At 34.7% G+C, this 24,185-nt stretch overlaps 7 protein-coding genes across 7 annotated transcripts; 2 read left to right on the top strand and 5 right to left on the bottom strand.

The window, feature by feature from the left end:
- Window positions 1–1,483: 1,483 nt before the first annotated feature.
- BX664DRAFT_256114 (uncharacterized protein) lies at window positions 1,484–1,747 on the bottom strand (the record flags this gene model as incomplete). Its single annotated transcript, XM_051540450.1, has 1 exon — window positions 1,484–1,747. A coding segment is annotated over one exon (264 nt), but the record flags the coding sequence as incomplete, so codon positions are not given.
- A 653-nt stretch (window positions 1,748–2,400) lies between these two features.
- On the bottom strand, window positions 2,401–3,288 carry BX664DRAFT_319398 (ribonuclease III domain-containing protein). Its single transcript, XM_051542936.1, has 4 exons — window positions 3,225–3,288; window positions 2,839–3,158; window positions 2,667–2,741; window positions 2,401–2,575 (listed from the first exon to the last, which is right to left on the bottom strand). The coding sequence occupies exons 1-4, from the start codon at window positions 3,262–3,264 to the stop codon at window positions 2,528–2,530; spliced, it is 483 nt and encodes a 160-aa protein (XP_051404290.1). The 5' UTR covers window positions 3,265–3,288; the 3' UTR covers window positions 2,401–2,527.
- A 223-nt stretch (window positions 3,289–3,511) lies between these two features.
- Window positions 3,512–5,568, top strand: BX664DRAFT_319400 (transmembrane amino acid transporter protein-domain-containing protein). Its single transcript, XM_051542937.1, has 7 exons — window positions 3,512–3,651; window positions 3,729–3,827; window positions 3,906–3,933; window positions 4,017–4,045; window positions 4,173–4,211; window positions 4,286–4,735; window positions 4,813–5,568. Exons 1-7 carry the CDS (start codon window positions 3,582–3,584, stop codon window positions 5,424–5,426), a joined length of 1,329 nt encoding a protein of 442 aa, XP_051404291.1. The 5' UTR covers window positions 3,512–3,581; the 3' UTR covers window positions 5,427–5,568.
- A 712-nt stretch (window positions 5,569–6,280) lies between these two features.
- BX664DRAFT_319406 (uncharacterized protein) lies at window positions 6,281–9,388 on the top strand. Its single transcript, XM_051542938.1, has 3 exons — window positions 6,281–7,113; window positions 7,189–7,491; window positions 7,566–9,388. The coding sequence occupies exons 1-3, from the start codon at window positions 6,346–6,348 to the stop codon at window positions 9,297–9,299; spliced, it is 2,805 nt and encodes a 934-aa protein (XP_051404292.1). The 5' UTR covers window positions 6,281–6,345; the 3' UTR covers window positions 9,300–9,388.
- Window positions 9,389–9,886: 498 nt separating this feature from the next.
- On the bottom strand, window positions 9,887–14,601 carry BX664DRAFT_354245 (uncharacterized protein; the record flags this gene model as incomplete). The annotated part of the gene is made up of 12 exons (XM_051547736.1): window positions 13,749–14,601; window positions 13,420–13,683; window positions 13,001–13,330; window positions 12,822–12,910; window positions 12,613–12,730; window positions 12,383–12,531; window positions 12,130–12,300; window positions 11,926–12,043; window positions 11,506–11,838; window positions 10,841–11,422; window positions 10,427–10,771; window positions 9,887–10,363 (listed from the first exon to the last, which is right to left on the bottom strand). Exons 1-12 carry the CDS (start codon window positions 14,526–14,528, stop codon window positions 9,887–9,889), a joined length of 3,756 nt encoding a protein of 1,251 aa, XP_051404293.1. The 5' UTR covers window positions 14,529–14,601.
- A 1,421-nt stretch (window positions 14,602–16,022) lies between these two features.
- Window positions 16,023–20,845, bottom strand: BX664DRAFT_363056 (muts domain V-domain-containing protein; the record flags this gene model as incomplete). Its single annotated transcript, XM_051548355.1, has 20 exons — window positions 16,023–16,388; window positions 16,465–16,576; window positions 16,692–16,776; window positions 16,858–17,068; window positions 17,150–17,255; window positions 17,342–17,468; window positions 17,544–17,685; window positions 17,798–18,211; window positions 18,280–18,365; window positions 18,442–18,613; window positions 18,693–18,854; window positions 18,932–19,124; window positions 19,182–19,314; window positions 19,389–19,419; window positions 19,503–19,612; window positions 19,708–19,792; window positions 20,103–20,191; window positions 20,280–20,402; window positions 20,505–20,592; window positions 20,714–20,845. 20 exons carry the CDS (start codon window positions 20,843–20,845, stop codon window positions 16,023–16,025), a joined length of 2,967 nt encoding a protein of 988 aa, XP_051404294.1.
- Window positions 20,846–21,258: 413 nt separating this feature from the next.
- Window positions 21,259–24,122, bottom strand: BX664DRAFT_319409 (uncharacterized protein; the record flags this gene model as incomplete). The annotated part of the gene is made up of 3 exons (XM_051542939.1): window positions 24,055–24,122; window positions 23,354–23,944; window positions 21,259–22,828 (listed from the first exon to the last, which is right to left on the bottom strand). Coding segments are annotated over exons 1-3 (2,141 nt in total), but the record flags the coding sequence as incomplete, so codon positions are not given.
- Window positions 24,123–24,185: the final 63 nt, after the last annotated feature.

Consider the following 24,185-nt stretch of genomic DNA (forward strand, 5'->3'; position numbering starts at 1 on the left):
GATGAACATGATGGTTTTGTAGATGATGTTGATGCAGTGGATGAAGAAGTACTTGAAGAAGGTGATGTCGGTAAAGTATCATTTATTGTTGTTGTTGTAGTTGTTGTTGATGTAGGGCTACAAATGGCGGCAATGGATAAGCGTCGTCTTCCAGCAGAAACATCCGTATAACCAGCATAAGGATCTTCAACACTTGGTTTCATTGCACGTGAAGGATGAGCATCACAACCAGGACAAGCACAGGAATCACCACATCGACATGTCACCACACGAATTGTTTCTCCTCGAGCATTCCGTTGTTTGGAAGAACAGCATGATGTTTTGCCTATACCATCAGCACACATGACTCCAGCCGTTGTTACTATTGTTGTTGGTGTTGTTGGCGTATTCGTTGATGTATCCATAGGTGTATCCATAGGTGTTCGTGATGATATCAACACAGACGAATATACCATCGATGGTGGTGTCTGTATCTGTGTATCCATATTACTTGTATTCAGTGATGACGGTGATGATAATGATCCTGGTGAAGGCGTAGAGTAATCTGAATCGGATGGTGATATCATAGAAGACTGTGTAGTGGTAGTATGAGTAGTGGAAGATATAAGCGAGGTCATACCAGATGAAGATCCACAACAAGATGAAGTTGAACGGTTTGTTTGTCCATTGATGGAAGATGATAGATTGTTTATTGAAGACCCACAACAAGATGAAGAAGATGTCGAGTATTTTGTTTGTTCATCGGTGGAGGATGATATATTGTTCGTTGAAGATCCACAACAAGATGACGAAGATGCCGAATGATTTGTAATTGGAGTGTTAATGGGAGATGATATACTTTTCGGTAAAGATTCATAATATGCAGGAGATGATGATGATGATGATGATGATGATGATGAAAAAGTAGGTGAAAAGTTGTCAGATTGTTGAGGGTTGGTTGTTGCTATTGCTGGTGATGATGAAGAAGAAGAAGAACAAGATAATGATGATGATGCTTTGTCAAATGAAGAGGAAGAAGAATCAGGTGTATAGACGGTTTGCCGTATTGATTTTGATGATCCCCTACAACAGTTACTGGATCCATTCATATTATTACTACAAGGACAGGAAGGGCTGGAACAACATGATCCAATAGATGACGTGCGAATCGAAGAAGAGGTAGATGATTTGACAATCGTTGGGGAAAATGTCTTTGGAATGTATAGCGCAATTGGAGGAGATAAGGAAGGTGATAATACTGGAGCTGATGGACTTATTGGTGAAGAAAGTGTATGTGATGATTGATATGTCGATGATGAAGTAGAAATAGGATGATTTTGTGGTGATATTGGTTCATCGTGTTCAAAGTCATCCGGTCTTGGAGCTATGGCACGTAAGTTCGCCTTGGAGATATCAACCACAAGTTTCTTGGTCATTCTTCCATCACGATCTATCCACATAAGAATATATAAATAAAAATAAAAGGCACGTGAGTCTTTAGTTTTTAAGGGGGAAAAAAAAAGAGAGAGCAATTTATTTCTACACAAAAAAAAGTCCATTTTCTCATAAACCATTGCTTACCAGTAGCTGTAAAATTCGATAGTCTTGATTTTTTTGTCACCTTTTCATCGTTGCAATTACATTTCACATGAAGTTGTCGTATTAACCGAAGCTCGCGACAGCGTTTGCATTGAGTGGCTGGTCGTCCTTTTTTCTTGATTTCCACCATAGGTCGATCTTTATGGTTGCAATGTGTTGCTCGATGTCCCTATACATAGTCAATAATAATAATAATAATAATAATATAAAAAAGAGTGAATGGAAATATGAGATAAAAAAAAAAAGAGTAATAATAATGTGAATAGGAAGAGTCATCTTTCTTACCTTGATACAAGTAGCTAGAATCATGAAAAAACAAAAAAAAAAAAAAGATATATAAATGAGAACAAGATCTAACAGCGATGTTTTCTTCTATATTTTTTACTTACCGCAAGCAACTTTTTTACCGTCGATGAGCATCAGACTGTATATATAAGGAAGTAATAGTAATAATAGTCAAAACAAATCAAGGGTAAAAAAAAAAAGAGAGAAAGAAAAAAGAGAAGTTTATTTTGCCAGGCTGGGAAAAGAAGGAAAGAATGGGAAATCATTCTTTTTTTCTTTTTTTTTTTTTTTTGATGGCCCCTCCCCTTTTCATTTCATTGTAGTTTAGTACTCCGCATGTTGTTGTTGCTTAGTTGATCAAACACATCTAGTTCAATATATTCTAAGTCAAAAGAACATACATACATGCATACAATATATACATAAAAAATGATAGATCAAATTTATAAACCAATGCTAAAATTACTCTTATTTAAGAGATCCTCTCGTCATGCAAAGAAGTAAACCCTTCAGATGATAATACCACTACCTTAACACTTTCATTCCAATAAATATATACATATATCCATATATATATATATTCCAATGATTTTTATTAAATGAAGGATGAATAGTAAAATGATGATAATCTAATCTATAGGGGATAAAAATAAGAGGATAGATTCTATTTGAATAGACGAGATGTGACAAATTCTTGTGCTGCTTTAGTTCCCTAATGGACATCATTCAAATAGAAATAGTAAATAGATTCAGTATCTTATTCAATCATCTAAAAAAAAAATCATTTTTTTTTTTTTTTTTACCTGGTCATGACAAATGGCACCTACTACAGATTCAAAAGCCTTTGCCTTAATAAGTGTCGGTACACCTTGTCCAGGCTGTTATAAGAAGAAGAAGAAAAAGAAAGAAAAAACAATGTAAAATATATAAATAATCTGGCAGCTATATTTTACATTGGGTTTATTTTATACTTACTGCTTTATATCGTAATCCATCGGTCAAGTCCAATACGTCAAATTGTTGAGCTAAATAATCGGAATCGGTGTACTTTGTGATATAATCGCGTAAATCGTTTTTATGAGCTGCATTACCCAATGATTTGACACCTTCTTCACATACAGTTAAACGTAAAACTTGGTTACCGAGACGTTGTAAACGATCATTGGTTGGAAGGTTGCCTTGTAAATAGGATCGATGAGTTAATGCTTGTTGTAAAATACCAGGTGTTTTGAATGTGATGTGTAATTTGGAAGCAGCTTGTTCAGCATTAAAGGTTTGTGTACTCATTTGTCGAACTATAATAAAAGAAGTGAATAAGAATATTCATTATCAATTTGATATAATATTTTTATCTATTTTACCATTGTTAAGGTATAATTTATGAAAAATAGGACGGAACATGGTTTTGTAACTGAAGAATAAAAAGAGAGAGAAAAAAAAAAGAGGAAGTTGAATGGTGAAGTAAGTATACCTCGCTTCAGAGGGAATAGTAAAAAAAAGCCACCCGCTGTTTTAAAATGTTATCCAAGTTCTGGGGGTCCAATCAAGACACCCCCCACATCAACCAATGAAAAAGAATTTTTTATTCCGACCGAGGTTTCTTTTTTTTAATGGTATTTTCTCTCCTTTCTTTCTTGCTTTTCTTTCTCTTATTTATTATTTTTATTGTTTGATTTCTATAAAGTTTCCTATAACATTATCATCGTCATCATTATTCCATGTTATTTAGGTCAAAAGAAAAACCAACAACACCGGAAGCATCTATCAAAGAATACACCACTAGTGAAGGTAGAAAAAAAAATAACAACCAACCCTTTTTAAGCAATCTTAGATCTCAATTAACTTAATTTTTTTTTTATTTATAGTGATTGTAGATGATCAATCATCTGTACACTTTGATCATGGTGTTGAACGTGAAGCTCAAGGTTCTAGTTTCTTAGCTTATTTCAACGTTGTTTGTGTTGGTAAGTAAATTCATCATTTTAACTATTAAGTATGGATTACTAACGATCTATTTTTTTTATTTTTATTTCTATATTTAGTGGCTGGAACAGGTGCTTTATCACTTCCGTAAATAAAAAAAAAATCATATTACAATATTATATATATATGGTGTTAATCAATCTTTTTATTTTTATTACATCTGCATTTAGTTATGCTTTACGACAAGGCGGATGGATCGGTAAAAAGAAAAAAAAAATGAAAAAATGAAAAAACTTTCGAGTTCTTAACTCAATCGAATGACTCATTAAGGGTGTTTTCCTTTTCAACTGACTTGTCCCTCTTTTTCTTTTTTCTTTAAAACTCAGGTCTTTTCATTCTTTTTCTGTCATGGATGTTCTCTACTTGTAAGTATAATAATACATGGATTATTTCTTTTTGTTTCTTTTTTCCTTGCATTCTTTTTTTTTCGTTTTGGTAGATACCGGCATTATTCTTATCAAATGTCTCTATCACAATGGACGGACACGATTATCATCTTACCAAGAAATTGCTCAAGATGCTTTCGGTACTATCGGTAGTTGGGTGGCCTTCTTCTTCACTTTTATCATCTTGATTGGTGTATCTGTATTATTCATGATGCTTGCTGGTTCTAATTTAACTGCTATTTGTCAAGGTACGTCGGCTGAGTTAAGTATGGAAATTTGGACCATCATTTGTTGTGCTGCTGTGGCTCTTCCTTTTGTCTTTTTCAAATCGATGAAAGAAGTTGGATTTCTCAGTGCATTTGGTGCTTTGGCAACTGTGATCACTATTTTGATTGTATTGGTGGAATCTATCAAGGACAAGAAAAATCATTCAAATGTACATACGGATTCTGTGATCTGGGATCAGTTTCCTATTGCTCTTAGCTCCATCGTGTTTTCTTTTGGTAGGATGATATAAAATATAAATGTAAGATTCTCTAATGACTAATTTTTTTTTTTTTTGGATGAATCAACGTTTTAGGTGGTAATCCGGTTTATGCTCATGTGGAAGCTGGAATGCGTCGTCCTCAAGATTGGAACAAAGTGGTGTTTGCTGGACTGACAACATGCGTGATTATTTATCTTTTGATTGCTGTGCCAGGTTATGCTATTTATGGTAATCAAGTAGAATCTCCTGCTTACAACAGTATTCCTGATGGTCCTTCAAAGATTGCGGCTCAAATCATCATCACTCTTCATGTTATCTTCGCATGTCCTATCTTATTGACAGCATTATCTTTGGATCTCGAAAAATTATTCAAAATCTCATCCTTCCATCATTCCCGTTTGGTTGAAATTGCTCTTCGTATGACACTTCGTATTGTGATGATTGTTGTCGTGGCTGCTGTGGCAATCGAAGTACCTTTCTTTGGTGATTTCCTTAGTTTGCTTGGCGCGTTTTCCAATTGTGGTTTGGTATTGATTTTTCCCGTCGCGTTTTATCTTCGACTTACTGGTGTTCGGAATAAACCTTGGTATGAATTGATCGTCTGTTTCTTGATTGTGGTCTTGGGAATTGTTGGATTAATCTTTGGATCAAAGTCTGCCATTCTTAATCTTCGTGATGACTTTAACAAAACCTCTTCCTCCTCTTAGTAGTATATTTTATTTTATGTGTACATTTAGTTATACCCCCCTCTCTTTACTGTTTTTTTATTTGTTTGTTTTTGTCTCTTCTATTATTAGATTAATTTATTTATTTTTATAATAGTAAAATGATAACTTTATTTAATCCCAATGTTTCATATATATATAAGATGATCGATTGATCGCATGAGTTGATCTTCGGATAATCATTCCGTTCAGGAGCCAAGAAAAATAGAGATAGAAAAAAAAAAAAAGGGGGAATATTGATTTATGAATGGCACACAAAATAAAAAAGGATAACACTATCCCTTTTCATACTAGTTATCAAGGGTATCACTTTAACTATGTACTACTACTGATAATAATAATAACAATTATAGTAATAATAATAATAATAATAATAATAATAGTAATAATAACAATAGTAACAATAATAATAATAATAATAATAATAATATATACTTGAAACTAAGCTAAACACACGTGCGGTGTACCTTTTGAATGATTTTGAATTATATGTACTGAAAATCTTTAAAAATCCAAAGCCAGTTCGTATCAGCCAATCAAATGAAAATCCAAGTTTTTACAGTGGTCCCTTCCAAGACATGACCTACCGTAAGGGGATAAATCAAAAGATAAGGAGTTAGATATAAATCATTCAATTTCTCTCTCTGCCTTAGGTTATCTTAAAGAAGAGGAGACTTCATTCATCGATAACCGATTTTTTTTTTAACTACAGAAGTCGAAGTGGGGCTCATCTCAAGGGAAACAAAAGAAAGAAAGAATGGGTCTCGACGCCTCGACTCAGTATTTTTAGACGCAGCCTTTTTCTATTTTTTTTTTCTTTCCTTTTCTTCCCCCTTTTTTTTTTCTCTTTTTTTCTTTCTTTCTTCTTTTTCTTTTATTTGTCACTTGTTTCTTCTTATGGATGATGCCACCTTTTAGTCACGATTCATCAACTTCACCATCTACACCATTATCACCTTCTATAGACACAACCTTTCGTAGACATCATCTATCAGCGTCAGACATGATCGCTGTGGACTTGGGTCAAAACAGTAATAGCAATATCAAATATTATAAGGACAAACCACCTTCTCGGTTCTTCTATTTCCCTTCACGGACAGCAAGAAAATATAGACAACAACCTCGATGGCTCAAGATTTTAGTTTTGATGGCTGGTATTCTCTTTTTATTTGGTTACGTGCCTTTCTTCAAATTTGTTAAGGAATTTCCACCTTTAGATTCTTCAAGTCCTTTACCAATACAAGATAAGGTCATCCAACAACAACAACAACCTATATACCCAGAAACAGTTCGTGATCAGATTATACTTTATCGTATCATTGGAAATGACTTACCTCCACGACACAAGGAAGGTCAAACACTTTCTAACCTTCAGTTTATTTTGGAACATGAACCAGACTTCCCGAACACTCGAAAGATCTTTTTACTTAATCGTATCTCAAATACTGCTAATGAAGCCACCATCATTCGCCTTTTGGATCGTCACAACAAGGAATATATTCGACTACCTTTTGAAGAAGACGTTTATAGACAATTAGATTTTAGACTGGAAGATTTCACAGAACCTGACTTTTTACATTCGGATGACTATCGACGTTATAGTAAAGTTGCCAAATTACGGGCTTTGGATTATACTTATCATGATAAGAATCTATATGCTATGAATAATGTAAGTCTTATTATTATTATTATTTAAAAAAAAAAAATTAAATACTAAAAATATTGTTTTTTTTTCTATCTATAGAATGGTGGACGAAATACTGCTATTGAACATGCAAGAACAATCAAAAATGCAAAATGGATCATGCCTTTTGATGGTAATTGTTATCTTAGCAACAATGGATTTCAAGAAATTAAGACTCAATTGGATAATCACGGTGCGACCACCAAATACTTTATTGTACCAATGACTAGACTTTTGAATAACTCGGTACTTTTGAACAACTTGGATGAACGACCCAAAGCTCCTGAAGAACCTCAAATCATATTTCGTCATGATTCAACTGAAGAATATAATCTGAATATGCGATATGGTCGACGAAGCAAGGTAAGATATCTTTTTTTTTTTTTTTTTTGAATTGATATAAAAAGGGTGGGATGACTCAATAAACTTTTATATAGTTGGAACTTTTATGGACATTAGGTGCTTTGGAAAATAGACGACTCAGTAGACCAACTGTACCATGGGAACCAAGTGAACGACCTTATAGTCAAGACAAAGGGAATTTTCGAAGTATTGGATGGGTATATAGATTATTCAGCGGCAATCCACAACAAGAAGAAAATAAAAAGGAAGCATCATCTATCCGGGCATTCAATCGACTATTAGCTATTCAATCATCATTAGACAGTTTGGATGAAGGGATTGCTCGACGGTATTATCGACAGGACAAAATGTTTTTATACAATGAAAAGGAAATGGCGAATATTCGGTATAGCTATTGGAATAAAGATCAAGATATCACAGCAGTTGTTAAATCCCTGATGGCTCGTGCTGATACTATCATCGGTGATCTTTATACATACTATCCATCTGTAGTAGGCGAACACGATATGATGACAACAAATGATAACAGTGACGAAGAAAGCGACGTGACAGAGAAAAACACATCTCCACCTATCTCGACACTTGGACCGGAACGCTTAGGCACTTTATCTCAAAACGTGACAATATTGACTTTGGCGCATTATTTTGTTGGAAATGAAAATTATGGGAAAATGGCGGCAAACATGATTAGAGTTCATCTTTTGGAAGAAAAAGCAATGGCGGATGAAGATCAATATAGTTCAGCAAGAAGGATTCCGGATGATAGTCATTTATTGGACTTTTTATCAGATCAAGGTTATTCTTTCCCTAGTTTGGGTCGATTGGCAACTGGTACTTCAACAAAACATCATCATGCAGCATTTTCTTCACCATCTACCATACTAGCTAACAACAACAATAACAATAATAACAATAATAATCGCCTTCTCAATACTTCTGACCTCACCAAAACTGATCTCTCTTCATTATTGGATTGTGTTCGACTTTTACGACATATGCAACTTCTAACACATAAGGAATACATATATATGCAGGCTATGACAGCAGACTTTTTGGAATATTTGGTAACTTCACCAGCAGGAATCCATTTGGCTCAAATGACAGATCATCGTGGTGTTCTTTATGATCTTCAAGTGACATCTCTGGCTGCTTTCACAAACGATGTTCGATTATTACTACGTGTAGCTAATCGGTGTCGAATGCGGATTGGGAAGCAATTCGATCAAGATGGTGAACAACCTTACCAGCTCTTACGTCTTCAATCGATGATGATGATGCCTCAAGGACAGACAGTACTTGGTGGTAAAGATACTCCACAACCATCATGGCAAGCCTTGTTACACTATCAAAGTCTCAATTTGCAATACTGGACATCATTGGCTCGAGGGATTCAAAACACAAATGTAGCAAAGGATATCTGGCATTACACAGCAAAGAATGGTGCATCCATCTCACACTCAGTGACAAGACATCTTCAAACGTATGCACAACAAGCATCTCAATGGAATGACGAAGATAAAGCATGGGCACAGTCAAGATTACGACCTTTATTGATGATGGCTAAGGTGGCGTTTGAACATGCGGCTCAATCAACATCAGCACAACCTGATCGTGATCAAGCTGATCGACAATGGATCAACACAGCCGTGGAGAAAGCATTGTTTGGAAATCCATTTACGGTAGAACAAGAACCTACAAGTTTGGATCATCAAGATCCGGTGATGAATGAAACCATACAAGCCATTTTGGATGATCAATCAAAGGGTCGCCCCAGTATATCTCCCTTTTGGATGTTGAGTACGGTATGATTCCTTTTTTATTTATTTATTTATTAAAAAGAAAAGTATTGTTATATCCTCCATTTTATATATTAGATCTTTTTTCATCATTCTACATTTATGATCATACAATAAAATATATATCAATTTTTTTTTTTATTTTTCCTTTTTTTTTTTCTTCCAAACTATTCATCATGGATACGATCGACAGTAATCAAGCGTTTGGTCACATTCGCATACACACTCTTGATAATATTCTCAAATTTATGTTATGAATCCTATCACACATCATCATCATCATCATCCATAGGGTCATTCTTGATCTTTGTTTTCTCTTATATATATTCTTTTTTTTTTTTAAAAAAAAAAAAAAGATTAGTGATCTCTATCTGGAATACAGTGATAGTAGTCTGAAAATAGAAGCAATGGATGACATACTACTCATTAAGCATGACATATGAACAATTTTCATTAGATACAAGAGTTGTCAAATCAAATCATAATAAATAAAGAGATAAGGAGAGGGGTATGAAATGTTAAGTTTATTATAGTAAGTAAAAGGAGAGAGATAACTAAAAAAAAAAAAAAAAAAAAGAATGGAATGGGTTTGGTAGACTTTATTTCAAAAAAGGGGGAGAATCATCATTGGCAGATGATTCTTCTTGGATATCAAGTAATTGAGAAGACGGATGACTGGATTGTTGTTGTTGTTGAGGTTGTTGAGGTTGATTTCGTCTTTCGAATTCAGTATGTAAAAAGTCACGTACATGTTTTCCACTTCGCATTCTTAGGATTCGTAAGATGGTTTCACTACTAGGAAGATCCATGGCCACTGATTTGCGTTGAGATTTGGGTTTCTTGGCAATGGTATGTCTTGATTGGTATACAGTCTTGCTTCGATCAGTTTTCCTTCCGCCACGCATTTTCATTGCTACCTGATTCTTGAGAACAGTGTTGTATATTTCCATCAGTTTATCAGTTTCCATAGCATAAGCAGCATTGATTGCTAAAAGGGCATGATAACTTGAATTTTCAAGTCGATCCAAAGGAACGGCATCACCATCTTCACCACCATTAAATAGAATCTTCAGTAACTATATACATAAGGAAAGGGTCAACATCATATTCATTCTTTTTTTTTTTTTTTTTTGACGTACTTCCAGCCATTTGAAAACCACATGCATTTCGTATTCGTCCAAAGGAATCATATCAGACTGATGTTCAGACAAAGGTGGAAGCATAATACCTTCCAAGGTTAATAAGATATCCTTCCATATTTTCATGATCACTAGTTGCATGTTCGTTTCTGATAAGTTGTCATTGAGGATTTGAAGGTTTCGTTCCAGGTAATCTAGTACAGGTGCAATGCAATCTTCACAATCTTGTAAACTAGGTTCCACTTGAGTATTTGCTTTGCTAAAGGCTGAAAAGAAACTACGTTCTCGACCCAACAATGTGTCCAATGTTCGTCGCGATAGATGTTGACGCATATATTTGCCCATCTATTATAAAAATTAAAAAAAGAAAAGTCAATATAGTACTTTGATTAAAAAAAAAAAAGATCACTTTACCCTATCAACAATCAGACCAGCTGTATCGTTTTCAACACGTTTCAAAGTTCGTACTGCTTTCCCAAACCAGAATTGAATATCATCCTTTTCACCTTCCATGCTGACCCGTAAAACCAGTTTGCCTTGAGGATGAAGATTCAACACCAATTCGTGAGTCTGATAGTCATCAAAGTATTGAGGAGATAATTGGAACCAAACAGCACCACATTCATCATGAGTACCAATCAAGTCTTCATCGTAAACAACAGCTAATACATCCACCGTTTTTTCGTCCAGCCAAATATCAAACATTTGATCCCATCGAGGATTGAGTGTTTCATATACTGTCTTTGTTCTACTTGATTGCTTGTCACCGAATTCTAGGACTACATAAGGATCACTAAGACCGTTCTTATCCAGAGGAGGCAAATTTTCCGCACGGACCACCTTGACCGAGTACAAATAGTTTTTCTGTTCCACTTTCTCCGAAGCTGGCACACTGTGTTCTCGCATATACTCTGCCACATCATCCGCATCCACCAATTCATACAAACGATCTAATCGTAACCTGGCGGCTTCAATGTCATTGATTTTCACACATAGCTATTTCGTCATCAAACAAGAAAAAAAAAAAGGTAAGCTTGTATGTCAAACGGTCGTTTTTCCCCCATCGATTATTAACTTACCTCTTTTGTAAAATCTGGAGGTGTTTCCAATTCCTTCCCATATCTACTTCCAATAAGTTGTTGGGCCTTGCCAAAAAATGTTGCAGAACTTGTTAGAGATTCTTGATCACGGTTCGATTGAGGGAAAATATCATCCATAATCATGCTTTCAATTGAATAAGTGTATTGTTCAAGTGCAACTCCAATGATTTTAGATAATACAGTCAAAAATCGACAATGTTGGAGCTCGTTGGGCCATTGGAGATTTTGAACAAAGTCAACGGCTTGATGAAACATACTGAAAAGATCCACAATAGACGATGAATGCAAGGTTGTGTCGTTGATTCGAGTGAACTAGTTTGAATACAATATAAAATGGTTATTGACATCTAAAGGGTCACCCTTCTTCTCTCTCTCTTTTTTTTTTTTTGATTCATTTACCTCATCTTGTTTGATAGCGTTTTCTACCCATTCAAGTGTGGCATCGTTCGTAGTCATTAACCAGCGACGGACATGAGATAAGAACCAAGATTCCACTTTGAATAATACAGTCTTGTTTCTATTTTTTTTTTTAAAAAAAAAAAAGAAATGAAAGGAATCAGAGAATTAATTTGATAGGTTGAAATAATATTGTCAAACACTTACTTTGGGCCATGTTGATCATACAGACGTTTCAAACTAAGAACTTTGTTGTAAAGTTCAAATGTAACTTCGATAGGAGCAGTTTTACAAGCAGGCATATAGGACCAATTTTCGATTTCTAAAGCAAAGTAGGGCATTTGCCGAGCCATGATGATACCAGGAACATTGATAATACTATATAGGAGAAGAAGGAAAAGAAGTATTATTAAATTTCAAATTCCCAGAAGCAGTGTATAATAAGTAATTGAAAACTTACTCTTTCAGAGGTGTTTTGAATTTCTTGTTGGTGAGAGAAACATATTCCTTGATCAGTTTGTCAGCCAAAGTCAGCAAGTTCGTCAGATCATCTTCTTCTTGATTATTAGCTTCTCGTTCAACAAGTCTCCATCTTTCTACAGCGGCTCCCTAGGTTAAGAATATATTAAAAAAATAATTTCAGTATGAGTTGATCATTTCATTAAAATAATAAACATTTATTTCCATTACCTCTACTACTTCTTCAAGGTTGAGTAATTGTTGTACAGGATTGGCATGATCTTCGAGATATGCAGGATTTTCATAAATTTTGTCCAACATTGCAATAAGATCACTAATCCACTGAGGACTATGACATGTTCCAAAAAGAGTAGGTGTAAGGAAGGAAACAAGGATAATAAAATAATAACCGGAAAAAAAAAAAAGATAAAAACACTTACTTAATTTTCCAATAGGTTGACAAGGCATCAGCCAATTCATGCAGCAGAGTATGGTTCAATCCTTCAAAGACACGAATCAAACTTTCACGCTAAATAACGATAAAAATTAAGAATGTTAGTATTTTTTTTTTTTTTTTTTTTTTACGCAGAATCAGATCCAATTCATATCTTTAACTTACATCATTGATAGCCCATGTACTAACATCATTTTCTTTGATAACCCTATCCAAAGCTCGAGTAGCATCATTCACATCATCATGATCCAATTGTTCATATTCAAATCTCGTCTTGACCAGTTCCAAATAAAGAACAGCACGGTAAGGAGCAGAAAGTCGCCATGTCTTCCAACATTCACGTAATAGTTCATCCGATTGCTGCGAAAGAACACTTGATTTTGCACGGTCAGCTTCGGCGTTTGAGCTTGTATCCTTTTCAATGCACAAATCCATAAGTAATCGATAGTAAGAGCGTGGATCATTTGGAATATAGGTAAAAGCACTTTCAGGTCGCTATCACAAAAAAAAAAAAAAAAAAAAAAAAAAAAGAGTCAGTTACATATCTTGATAATAATAATAATAATAATAATAATAGAGCTTACATTGTCACCATCTCCATTTGGAATAGAGGATCGATTGTTGTTTGATAATAAGTTTGATTTACCAACATCAGTTTCGCTACCAGCACCCAGGGAGAGATTTGGATTCATCAACATGAGTGACTTCATCAATTCTGTCAGTTGCTTGACTTCCCGTTTTTGCCAATTGTCATATACTTGCTGTGAGGCATAGTCTTCCCTACGACCGGGAAAAGGTTGATTTGTATGGACATTATTGATACATTTCTTTAGATCAAGTAAAAGAGCCTAAAAGAGAGAAAAGAAGAGGAATTCAGTAAATGAATCTTCTTATATATGTATATAAAACGTACCGATTCCGAGCAAAGAGGTTCTAGTTCACGTAGCTTTTTGCGATGTTCCAAATCATCCACATCGAAAACAAGTTTGACTGTTTGTACCATAGGATACTTTTCCAGAGCTTCAAAGGAATCCATAGTTGACTTGTCGTTATTTCGTTGATCAGAAGTTGATCTTTTAGAAGATCCCAAGAAACCATTGAGTTTGTCCATTAGTTCAGGAGTAGCTAATTGAGGAGCATCTTCTTCCACAGTGGCAATGACCAATTCAGCAAAACGAGCAATATATTGATTGAGATCACCATACCAGACCGCCGGATTAGGATTATCCCGTTTAAGTTCGACTTCACTTGTTTTCAAAAAGATGATCACCAAGTCATTGATTGTACCTGTAGGTTTGTATCGATGTTGTTGAAGTACCTTTTGGAACTGACGTACCACAGTCAAGAAACGTTTGTCAAGATATTCAGGTTTCACAGTATTTTCACCAGAGACGATATCTTCTAGTCGTCGTATCAGACCTCGCACTACTTCTTTTGTCAATTTATCAGGTTTGCTGTTGCCACTATCTGTAATACTTCCAAACATATCCCCTACACTACTGAGATGAACAGAAGTATGTCTATCTTGCTTTTTATTGGATACTTCCTTGTCATTTGGTTGAAGTTGTTCATGGAAAGCTCTGATGGCACATCGTAATGTATATTCGTATACTGATTTCTTGTTGATGGTTCTACCAGTTCTACGACCACCTGCTCCACCACGTCGTAAAGTAGACCCTTTCTTCACTTCCATATTTCAGAAAAAGTGACAATATATTTGATAAATGTTAAAATGTAAGAATAGAAAGGAAAGAGCGACCGAAAAAAAAAAAAAAAGGAACCCACACAAAAATAGTGTTTCACAAAAATAGGCGGATACTGAAAACGAATGGGCCTATTTTCTGATTCGCTGTTACCTTAGCCCCTCCTTTTGGTACCACCTCAGGCACCATCACCTTTTTGTCGAAACTTTGGTTCCACTTGAAGCTGAGTGATAGAAAATAAAGAAAAGCCCTTTTTCTATAAAATGAATATGAATGATCCTTTATCTTGGTTATAAAAAAAAAAAATGAAATCATGATAATATTGAATCTTTGTAAAATAGATTCCATTTTCTTTGGATACGCATTTGTATATGATCGACACATTCAAATCTATATCATCAAGAATATTCTAGTTATAATATCAAACCTTTGCCTAAACTCGGATTACAGTATCAACAGACGCCTTTTTTTTTTTTTTTTTTTTTTGTACAAAATTGCAAAGCTATGATACAAATATATCTATTTTCATTTACAGTGATGGATGCACAAGAGGTGAAAGCCTGGAGTGCATTGAATTGTACCAAAAAAGGAAAGTCCAATTAAAATTAGAATAAATATGTTTATCATAAAAAAAAAAAAGCATAAGTCATTCTTCTTCTTTCTCTATATGGTGCTAGTTGTGATCAAGACATTTACTTTAAACAGTGATGTAGGTTGTTGCTTAGTTAGTTGATACAATATACCAAAAGTGAGGTGGCCTTGATTTGCTTCTATCCACAGGATTACCACTATGATACACCGTATACAACGTTCATCAGCAACCCATTAAAAAGAAGGGGCAACGTTAAAAGACACGTACAGTATGATTATTTTCATTATGCACAACCATCATTACTGCCATTCATCCACTATCTCATCATCCATCATCCAGTACATAACCCAATTGGAAACTTTAAAAGATAATAATCACTATAGTGTTCTTTATTGATGTTAAGTAATACAACTAGATTACAAATAATGCACTAATGGAAAGGTACCCTGAGATCGTTCATTCATTGTAATCTTCCGAATGATTTGATGATAGTTTTCAAGGCTCTTGTTTGCTGTTGTTGTCGCTTCCCAGAAAGATCAGATTGTTGTAAAAGGTATGCTACGTCGGCCAAAAGAGCAGGAGTCAAATGGAATGTTTGTTCTTGTCCAGTATGTATAGCGGTGTGTGTACTGTCTTTACTTTGATGTGTTTTTTCAAATGATTCGGCAACAGTAACTGCTTTGTTGATGATATGGTCCGGTAAACCCGCCATTTTTGCTACATTCATCCCAAATGATTTTTCACAAATCCCTTCCATTAGTTTGTACAAGAAGATAACTTTGTGTTCATCGTCATCCATAATATATCCCCTATATCAAAAACAAAAAAAAAAAAATTGAATATATTAAATATACACAACCTAAAAAAAAAAAAGGAATGTAGACAGAGGGACTTACATATGCATGTTCTTGATAGATGGATTCCGTTCGAATTCACGACATAGTGTATGATAATGAGTAGAAAACATGGCCAAACATCCAACATGGGTCGCCAAATAATGAAGAACAGCATATGCAATTGAATAACCATCAAAAGTTGAGGTCCCACGACCAAGTTCATCTAGAATAACCATCGATCTAGGTGTTGCTTCATGTAAAATTTTAGAAGTTTCGGCTAATTCTACCATAAATGTTGATTGTCCTGCTAGGATATTGTCATTTGCACCAATGCGGGTATAGATCCGATCACAAGCAGTCATCCTACATGCTTTAGCTGGGACATATCCACCAAGCTGTGCCATAATGATCGCAACACATGTCTAAACAAAATTCAATGGATACATGAGTGTTTGATTTTTTTATTTTTTTTTTTTTTCCTTTGACAATCAACTTTACCTGACGTAAAAGTGTTGACTTGCCGCCCATGTTTGGACCTGTTAAAACCATGATGTTAGGTCGATCTTCACCACCAAGAGTAGTATCATTTGGGATAAAGTCAGTTGTTGCGCTATATATATAGGTTTTTTTTTTTTTTTTTTTTTTTTTTTTTTTTTTTTTTTGTAAAAAAAAAGGAGAAGAGACAGTGATTAGATGAAGATGATATGATACTATGTCAAACTTACCCAGAGACAATACAAGGATGACGTAATTCTTCAAATTCAAGGACACTTGTTTCTTGATCAGTAAATTCAGGTCGACACGAAGGTTCTATATACATATTGAAACGTAAAGACAAGAAAAAAGGGTTTAGAAAATAACATCGAAAATATGTCTTTCATAATACTTTACCACCTAATCTTGATGAACCCTTGCAAAGTCCAAGTAAAGCATCAAGGTGTGCCAAATGTTTTACCACATCAAGCCATAAGTCATAATGTTCATCAAATTCAGAATAGACTTGGTTGGCGAAATTCTTGGTATAAGCATTTTTAATTTCCAAATGCTCTTTATATTGTGTAACAAGTTCTCGAAGAGTAGCATTCCAATAGCGGTTCACTTTCTATAGGCATCATATTTATGAGTTAATATATATATATATAAAGGAAAAGGGACAGAGAGAACAATTCAAATGTAAACTTACTGAAGTTGATGACATTCTAATCCAGTCCTTTGGTACTGTAATATTCTTTGGGACTTCTATTTGATATATTTCTTTGCCAAGATCCTTGTATTCCAATCGACTTGATCTAAGATAAATGATGAATATATTGGTTTGATAAAAAAAAAGTTAGTTCAAGTAAAAGTCAAAACATTTACTTCTTTTGACGCTTACTTTAATTCTAGTTTCATTTGTGCCAAGTGAGTGGCAAATGCCTTTTCCAATCCTTTCAGATCATCATTGATATCGTCCCAGTCCTTGTTTACACCTTGTTTTGGAATGATGGCTGTCATTTTTTGATCTGTAAAGAAATAAGGTTAAATCTTTACTTTATCTTTTTTTCTTTTCTTTTTTTTCTTTTTTTTGTTACACTTACAATCAATATCCACTTCAGCGATAATAAAGGCTCCACCAAAGTATTCAAGTTGATCATTGATTGGAGGGAATTTCGTCACTAAGGTTTTTAAAAGAACAGATTCAAATGATGGACATACTGACGATAACCAGTCGATAAGGGTCTGTATTTTGCAAAATTTAGAATTAGAAATAGATTATAAGTGTTTGATTCATCCCATATCATTCCCGCCTATTTTCTTTTTTTTTTCCTTTCATATCTAAATAAAATCTTACCTTTGCTTTCTTGAATCCATCAAGTACTAATAAAAATTCCGAAACTTTGCAACGTTTAGAATGAATACGTGAAATAAGTCGTTCCAGATCAGGTAGTTCAGCAAATACAGTTGAAATCCGTTCATGAATTTCAGGCATATTCATCAAATCCTCTACAGCATCTTGTCTCGTCTTGATATCGTTCAGTTGGCGTAAAGGATGGCATAACCATCTCTTGAAGAGTCGCTTTCCAAATGGAGTAATACTATTGGCAAGAAGCTTGAATACCGTTCCATCAGTTGAGCCATCAAATGAATTTTCAAAGATTTCCAAGTTAGCAAGCGTTTGGCCGTCTAGTACCAAAGAAGTGGCATTTTGTAAAGGATCATATGGATGGAAGTTTCGAGCTGATAATAGTTCTTTATCCAATTTCAACTATGTATAATCATAAAAAAAAAAAGAATTAGAACACAACAGACTTTTTTTATTTTCATTGTCTTTACCGATCGTAGGTACCAAATCAATCCTCCAATAGCAGATAATAATACAGGAGTTTTCGCAGCAGTTTGTAAAGCAGTAGGCCATGAATCTAAAGGATAATTATGTAAATATGATTCATTATCAAAATGATCATTTTCAATATTTTTTACTCGGTTGAAGTTTACCCATAGAATCCAAATCATCATTGGAGTTACCTTGCGTGAAATAGGCACCAATACGAATTTCATCAGCTGTAACACGGTCATCCCAGAATTCGGATTCAGGTATCAACATATTCCAAATAGGATTATTGAGGCAATTCTTGAGGATACGAGAAGTATCTGCACTGAGGCGACCCTATATATATATATATATATATATAAACACGGCAACCCAATCAGCTAATCGCTTATAATATATAGATATGATTTTTTACCTTTTCAGTCACAAGTTCCCTTGGTTTGATTTGCATAATGAGAGTTTCAAAATTGGTTCGATTTCTATCATCTTGGAATGTCACCAAATTGAATTCAGCAGTTGAAGTATCCACAAAACAAATACCGAACAAAGGATCTGATTGATCTGATGGGCAGTATTCCTAAATAATAATAATAATAATAATAATAATAAGGTCAAATCAAGAACTTTCATTTCACAGATAAAAATTATGTTTACCTTGATAGCCATACAATAAGTTCCCATGTCATCTGTCAAAAGACCAGCATCCACAAGTGTACCAGCTGTCAATACTGAGGTCAATTCTCTTCGGATCACCTTATCTTCTTTTGATTTCGTCTTTGATTCTTGTCTATCACGCATTGATTTTCCAATAGCATTTTCCATTTGGTCCACACGAGCAACTTTGTGGCTAGAAATATATATATATATATAAGTCAACATGATTTCCTATAAAAATGATACTTACCCACGAGCAATAAATTGTGCAGCCCAATAATCAAAGGAGGATTCTGGTACACCAACCATACGCATATTCACTCTATCTGTCATCTTCAAATCAAAGTCTTGATGTCCAATATCTGCATCCTTTTCATATAGTTCTATTATGTATTCAAAACATCAAAATTAAAAACAAAAAATCATTATATCCTTCTTTCTTTTTTTGGAACCGTACCATAAAATTTGCCTTTTTTGAAGAAAACGACCTAAAAATGTAATAATGATTATGGTAATGAGAACAGAGAAGATAGCAAAAAAAAAAAAAAAAAAATAATAGTAATCTACTTACAGAATCCCATTGCTTTGATTTAATTTCCCAAAATTGTTTTTCAAATGGTGTAAAATTCTTCCAAGCAGAAGGTGGAACATAGAGAGTACGAGGATCATAATCCGGTGAATCTAGGGACGAAAATTAAAATCAAAAGTGAATAACGTGAGATAGTAAGCAACAGCAACAGATTAAACTCTTATAGATCTCATTTTTCCAATCTTACCAGGAGGATTTCCATTTGCATCCTTTGGGTTGGCTAACCAGCTGTACCGTACATCATTCTTTTCCTTGAATGCCTTGTTTCTTCCCTGTTGCAATAAAAAATAAAATAAAATAATAAAAAAAAGTGAGAGAAAATGGATTAATAACCATTCATAGATAAGGTAATATTGGGACATATTTAGTAATCTACCATTTGCTTTTCCGATTTTGTTGTGGATGTCAAAAAGTTTGTTTTCGAAATGGATGCTGGCGACTGCTTTGTTGTAGATGCTGGACCTGGAGAATTCATTGTAAACTTCTACAAATTGATCAATCACCATAAAAAGAAAAAAGTTGAATGAGTTGATAATAAATCAAATCGTTCTATTCATCTTTTTTTTTTTCTACTCAATTTACTCTAAATCGCTCTTGTATAGGAGATATCTGTGGTTCTGTTTCCATAGCCGTTGCAGGAATAATATCGTCATCACTATCCATTGTACAATCTAATAATATAGGTAGGAAAGAAAAAAAGGTCAAATATTTTTCCACGAAAGAATATGGATCAGTTTCATAGCTATAAGTCAATTTTACCAAAGTTGCCATCGTCATAATCATCATCCTCATCGTGGTCTTTTGTAATATCAAGTTTAAATTCATCGCTGCTATCATCGTCTTCAATGACTCGTCTTGAGCGTCGTTTCCGAGGCTTGTTATCTATCACCAATAATAATAATAAAAAAAAAAACAAATGAAAAGGAAAAACAACACATTAGTATGCACTCGCTACTATTTGTTCTTTTCCTCTAATCCATATACCTGAATGTGGGATATCTTTGACATTGTCACTACCTTCATCGTCGTCATCATCTGTTTCCGCATATATGATACGTTTCTTTGATCGTCGCTATTGGCATTTCCAAAATAAATAAATAAATAAGCAAATAAACAAAAAAAAAAGAATGTAATGAGAAAAGTATTCAAAAAGATACAGTGCTTAGAATCGTTTCCAAAAACAATGAACTTACACTTTTCCTAGTATCAGTATCGTCGTTGTCATCGTTGTCATCATTAGCTGTTGATGGTGAAGTTGAAGAGTCCTGTTTAACAGTATGAGAAGGTTGATCACGATCTCTTACAGCTAACGATTCAGTGGTCATTGGTTTGACAGCATGTTGTTTCTGTGGCTCTTGCTTTTTTATCGTTTGTGGTTGTGACGAAGGTTGCTTGAAGAATGAGAAAAGTGTTTGTTGACCCTTTATCTGCTGATTGGAGCCACCGGCCATAATAAAATGGTGTAGAAAGGAAAATGTGTAAGAATGTCAACAGAGAAACGAAAGAAAAAAAAAAAAAATAAAAAATAAAAAATCGCGTAGTTTTTTTTTCTGTTGTGCTTCACACTGGCTGCGTTTCAATTTCGCGTTTAGAGTCGCAATGTATGTATATCGATAGTCTTTGCCTCTTTTTCGAAATAACAATAACAAAAATATAATAATGATGGATATGTACAATATATTTATTGAGATGAAGAAAAACGAAATCAAAAAAAAGAAATAGTATCATAGTAATAAAGAAGTAAAAAGTAAAAAGTAAAAAGTAAAAAGTAAAAATAAAAATAAAAATAAAAGACTATTCAAATAACCTTTCCGCTTTACTTTTCCAATTCTGTAGTTCATCCAATAAACTGGCATGTTTCTGACCCACATCACGTCGATGATCGATAGCACTGGATAGTTGACCACGAATACCTTCCACCGTTGTTTCCAACTGACTGATCCTCTTGGCTCGTTCTTCCATCATGGCGGCTGATGATTGTAAGATCTTGTTTTCTTGTTCCATTTCTTTGACTTTTTCTTCTAAAATGGTAGTGGATGATTGGAAGACCTTGTTTTCTTGTTCCATTTCTTTGACTTTTTCTTCCAGATCATGAGTATATGCCACCAATGTTTCTAGTTCATTCAAAACACCCACATATTTCTTTTCCAGTGATTCCAGTTCGTTCAAAGTACCAACATGTTTCCTTTTCAGTGATTCCAGTTGTTCTTGTTTTTCTCTAGTTTGACGTTGTTGCTGTTTATCGCGTGATAACTGCTGATCCAATTCCATTCGTGCTTCTTCCAGTTGCCTTGAGAGTGCATCGCGTTCCTGTGAGACAGCATCAAGTTCTTCTTGGACCCGGGCTAATTGTTCCTTCATTGATGTCTTTTCATAGTACATCTTGTGTATCGTTTGTTTCATATCATCGAGCTGAACACCCACCTTAGACATTGCTGTTTCCAAATCCGATATACGTTCATCTTTTTCTACCATTATCAATGACTTGTTTTGAGCGATCTGTAAAGTGGATGTGAGATGAGACTTGTCCCGTTGCAATCGAGTGATATAACCTTCTCGTTCTGTCAGTGTTCTTCGTAGATGAGCAATATCAGCAGCACTTGATTCCAACAAATCATCCTTTTCTTGTACCCAGTTTTCAAGCTTTTCAATGTCAGTTTGCAGTTGCCTTATGGTATCCATTTTTGTCATCAGGTCTTTCTTCAGCTTGTTTTCTTGCGATCGATGTCTTGCCATTGCATCCTCAAGTCTTTCATCCATATTGATATTCCATTTAGCCTCCTGACTTTCATGTTGTGCTTCCCGGTCTACCAATCGTTTCTTCATGTCTTCCAATTGAGCAGATTTGTGTACAGTTTCAGATTTGAGCTGTTGTAGTTGATCATCCAAGTTTTGCGTCAATAGTTCCAATTCTAATACGCGATCGTTCTTTTCCATCAGCCTTTGTTCAGTATCCTTCATTTGAGAAAGAGTAGCTTCCCTATCCGCTAGTCGTCTCTTCATATCTTCCAACTGGGCAGCTTTGTGTACGGTTTCAGATTTGAGTTGTTGTAGTTTGTCATTCAAGTCTTCAGTTAAGAGTTCCAATTCTGATATGCGATCCTTTTCCATCATCCTTTGTTGTGCTTCTCGTTGTTGAAGAGTAGCTTCCTGGTTCTCCAATTGTTTCTTCAGTTCTTCCAGTTGAGCAGATTTGTGTTTGGTTTCAGATTTGAATTGTTGTAGTTGATCATCCAAGTCCTGTGTCAAAATTTCCATTTTCGTAATGCGGTTTTTTTTTTCCATCAGTTCTTGTTGTGTGTCCTTCAATTTATTTTCTGTATCAGCTTTCTCTGCCAGTTGTCTCTTCATGTCTTCCAGTTGAGTAGATTTGTATCTGGTTTCAGAGTTGAGTCGTTGTAGTTGACCATCCAAGTCTTGCGTCAAGATCTCCAATTCTGATATGCGATCCTTCTTTTCCAACAGGCTTTGTTGTATATCTTTTGTTTCCTGAAGAATAGTTTCCCGATCCTTCAATTGTTTTTCCATGTCTTCTAGTTGAGTGGATTTGTGTTTGTTTTCAGATTTGAGTCGTTGCAGTTGATCATCCAAGTCTTCAGTTAAGAGTTCCAATTCTGCTATGCGATCCTTTTCCATTAGCCTTTGTTCTGTCTCGCGTTGTTGAAGAGTAGTTTCCCGATCCTCCAATCGTTTCTTCAGTTCTTCCAGTTGAGCAGATTTGTGTTTGGTTTCAGATTTGAGTTGTTGTAATTGATTATTCAAGTCTTGTGTTAAGAGTTCCAATTCAGTTATGTGATCCTTTTTCTCTGCCAGTTTTTGTTGTGTATCCTTCATTTGCTTTTCCATGTCGCTTTTGTATGTCCAAAGATTTGTTAGATGATCAGATGTATCGGCCGCTTCTTCCCCCCTTTGCTTTTCTGATTCCATCAGCTTGTTTTCCAAGTCATTGATCCTATTATCCTTGTTGGCTAAACGAAGCTTCATATCTTGCATTTGTTCTTCCAAATTTGTCAGATGATCAGATGAATTGGCTGCCTTCTTGTACCGTTCGAGTTCATCCACCAAGATATGTATTCTTTGCTGATAAGAAGACTTTAAATCGGCCATCTTACTTTGTAGTTCATCCCTTTCCAATTCCATCATGGATGCACGTTCATTGGCTAACTTTTCTCTTCCAAGCATATCTTGTAAATGAGTTTTTGCTTCATTGATCACGTCGTCAGTAGAGGTATTTTTGTTGGTGGTATTGGAATGTACAGAATGATTGTCCACAGCATCAAGTATAGTTCTTGAAGAAGATCGTCGGCCAGTAGAAGAACTAGTGAGAGAAACACGTCGATGAGGAGAAAAAGTAGGATGTGGTCTTGAGAAGGTATGATTGCGTTTGGTTTGAGAGAATCCATTCTCCATTGAATACGGTCGTTCTTTTTTTAGTTTTTTAATACAAAGAAGAGAGGAGAGTCAAATATTAGCCACTTGATTGAATAAAAGACAATAGCTTAAACTTTTATATATAAATATATTTTGAACTTACTTGAAGTTGATGTTGAAGATATACTTGTTCGAGTTGCCATGAAGAATTGATATGATTATTGAAACAAAGAAAAAGTATTGTAAAAGGAAAGGAGAAAATTAAAAATAAAAACACGACTTTTATCACACATT

The sequence above is a fragment of the Halteromyces radiatus genome (assembly GCF_025201355.1).
Source record: "Halteromyces radiatus strain CBS 162.75 chromosome Unknown BX664scaffold_1, whole genome shotgun sequence".
Classification (NCBI taxonomy): Eukaryota; Fungi; Mucoromycota; class Mucoromycetes; order Mucorales; family Cunninghamellaceae; genus Halteromyces; species Halteromyces radiatus.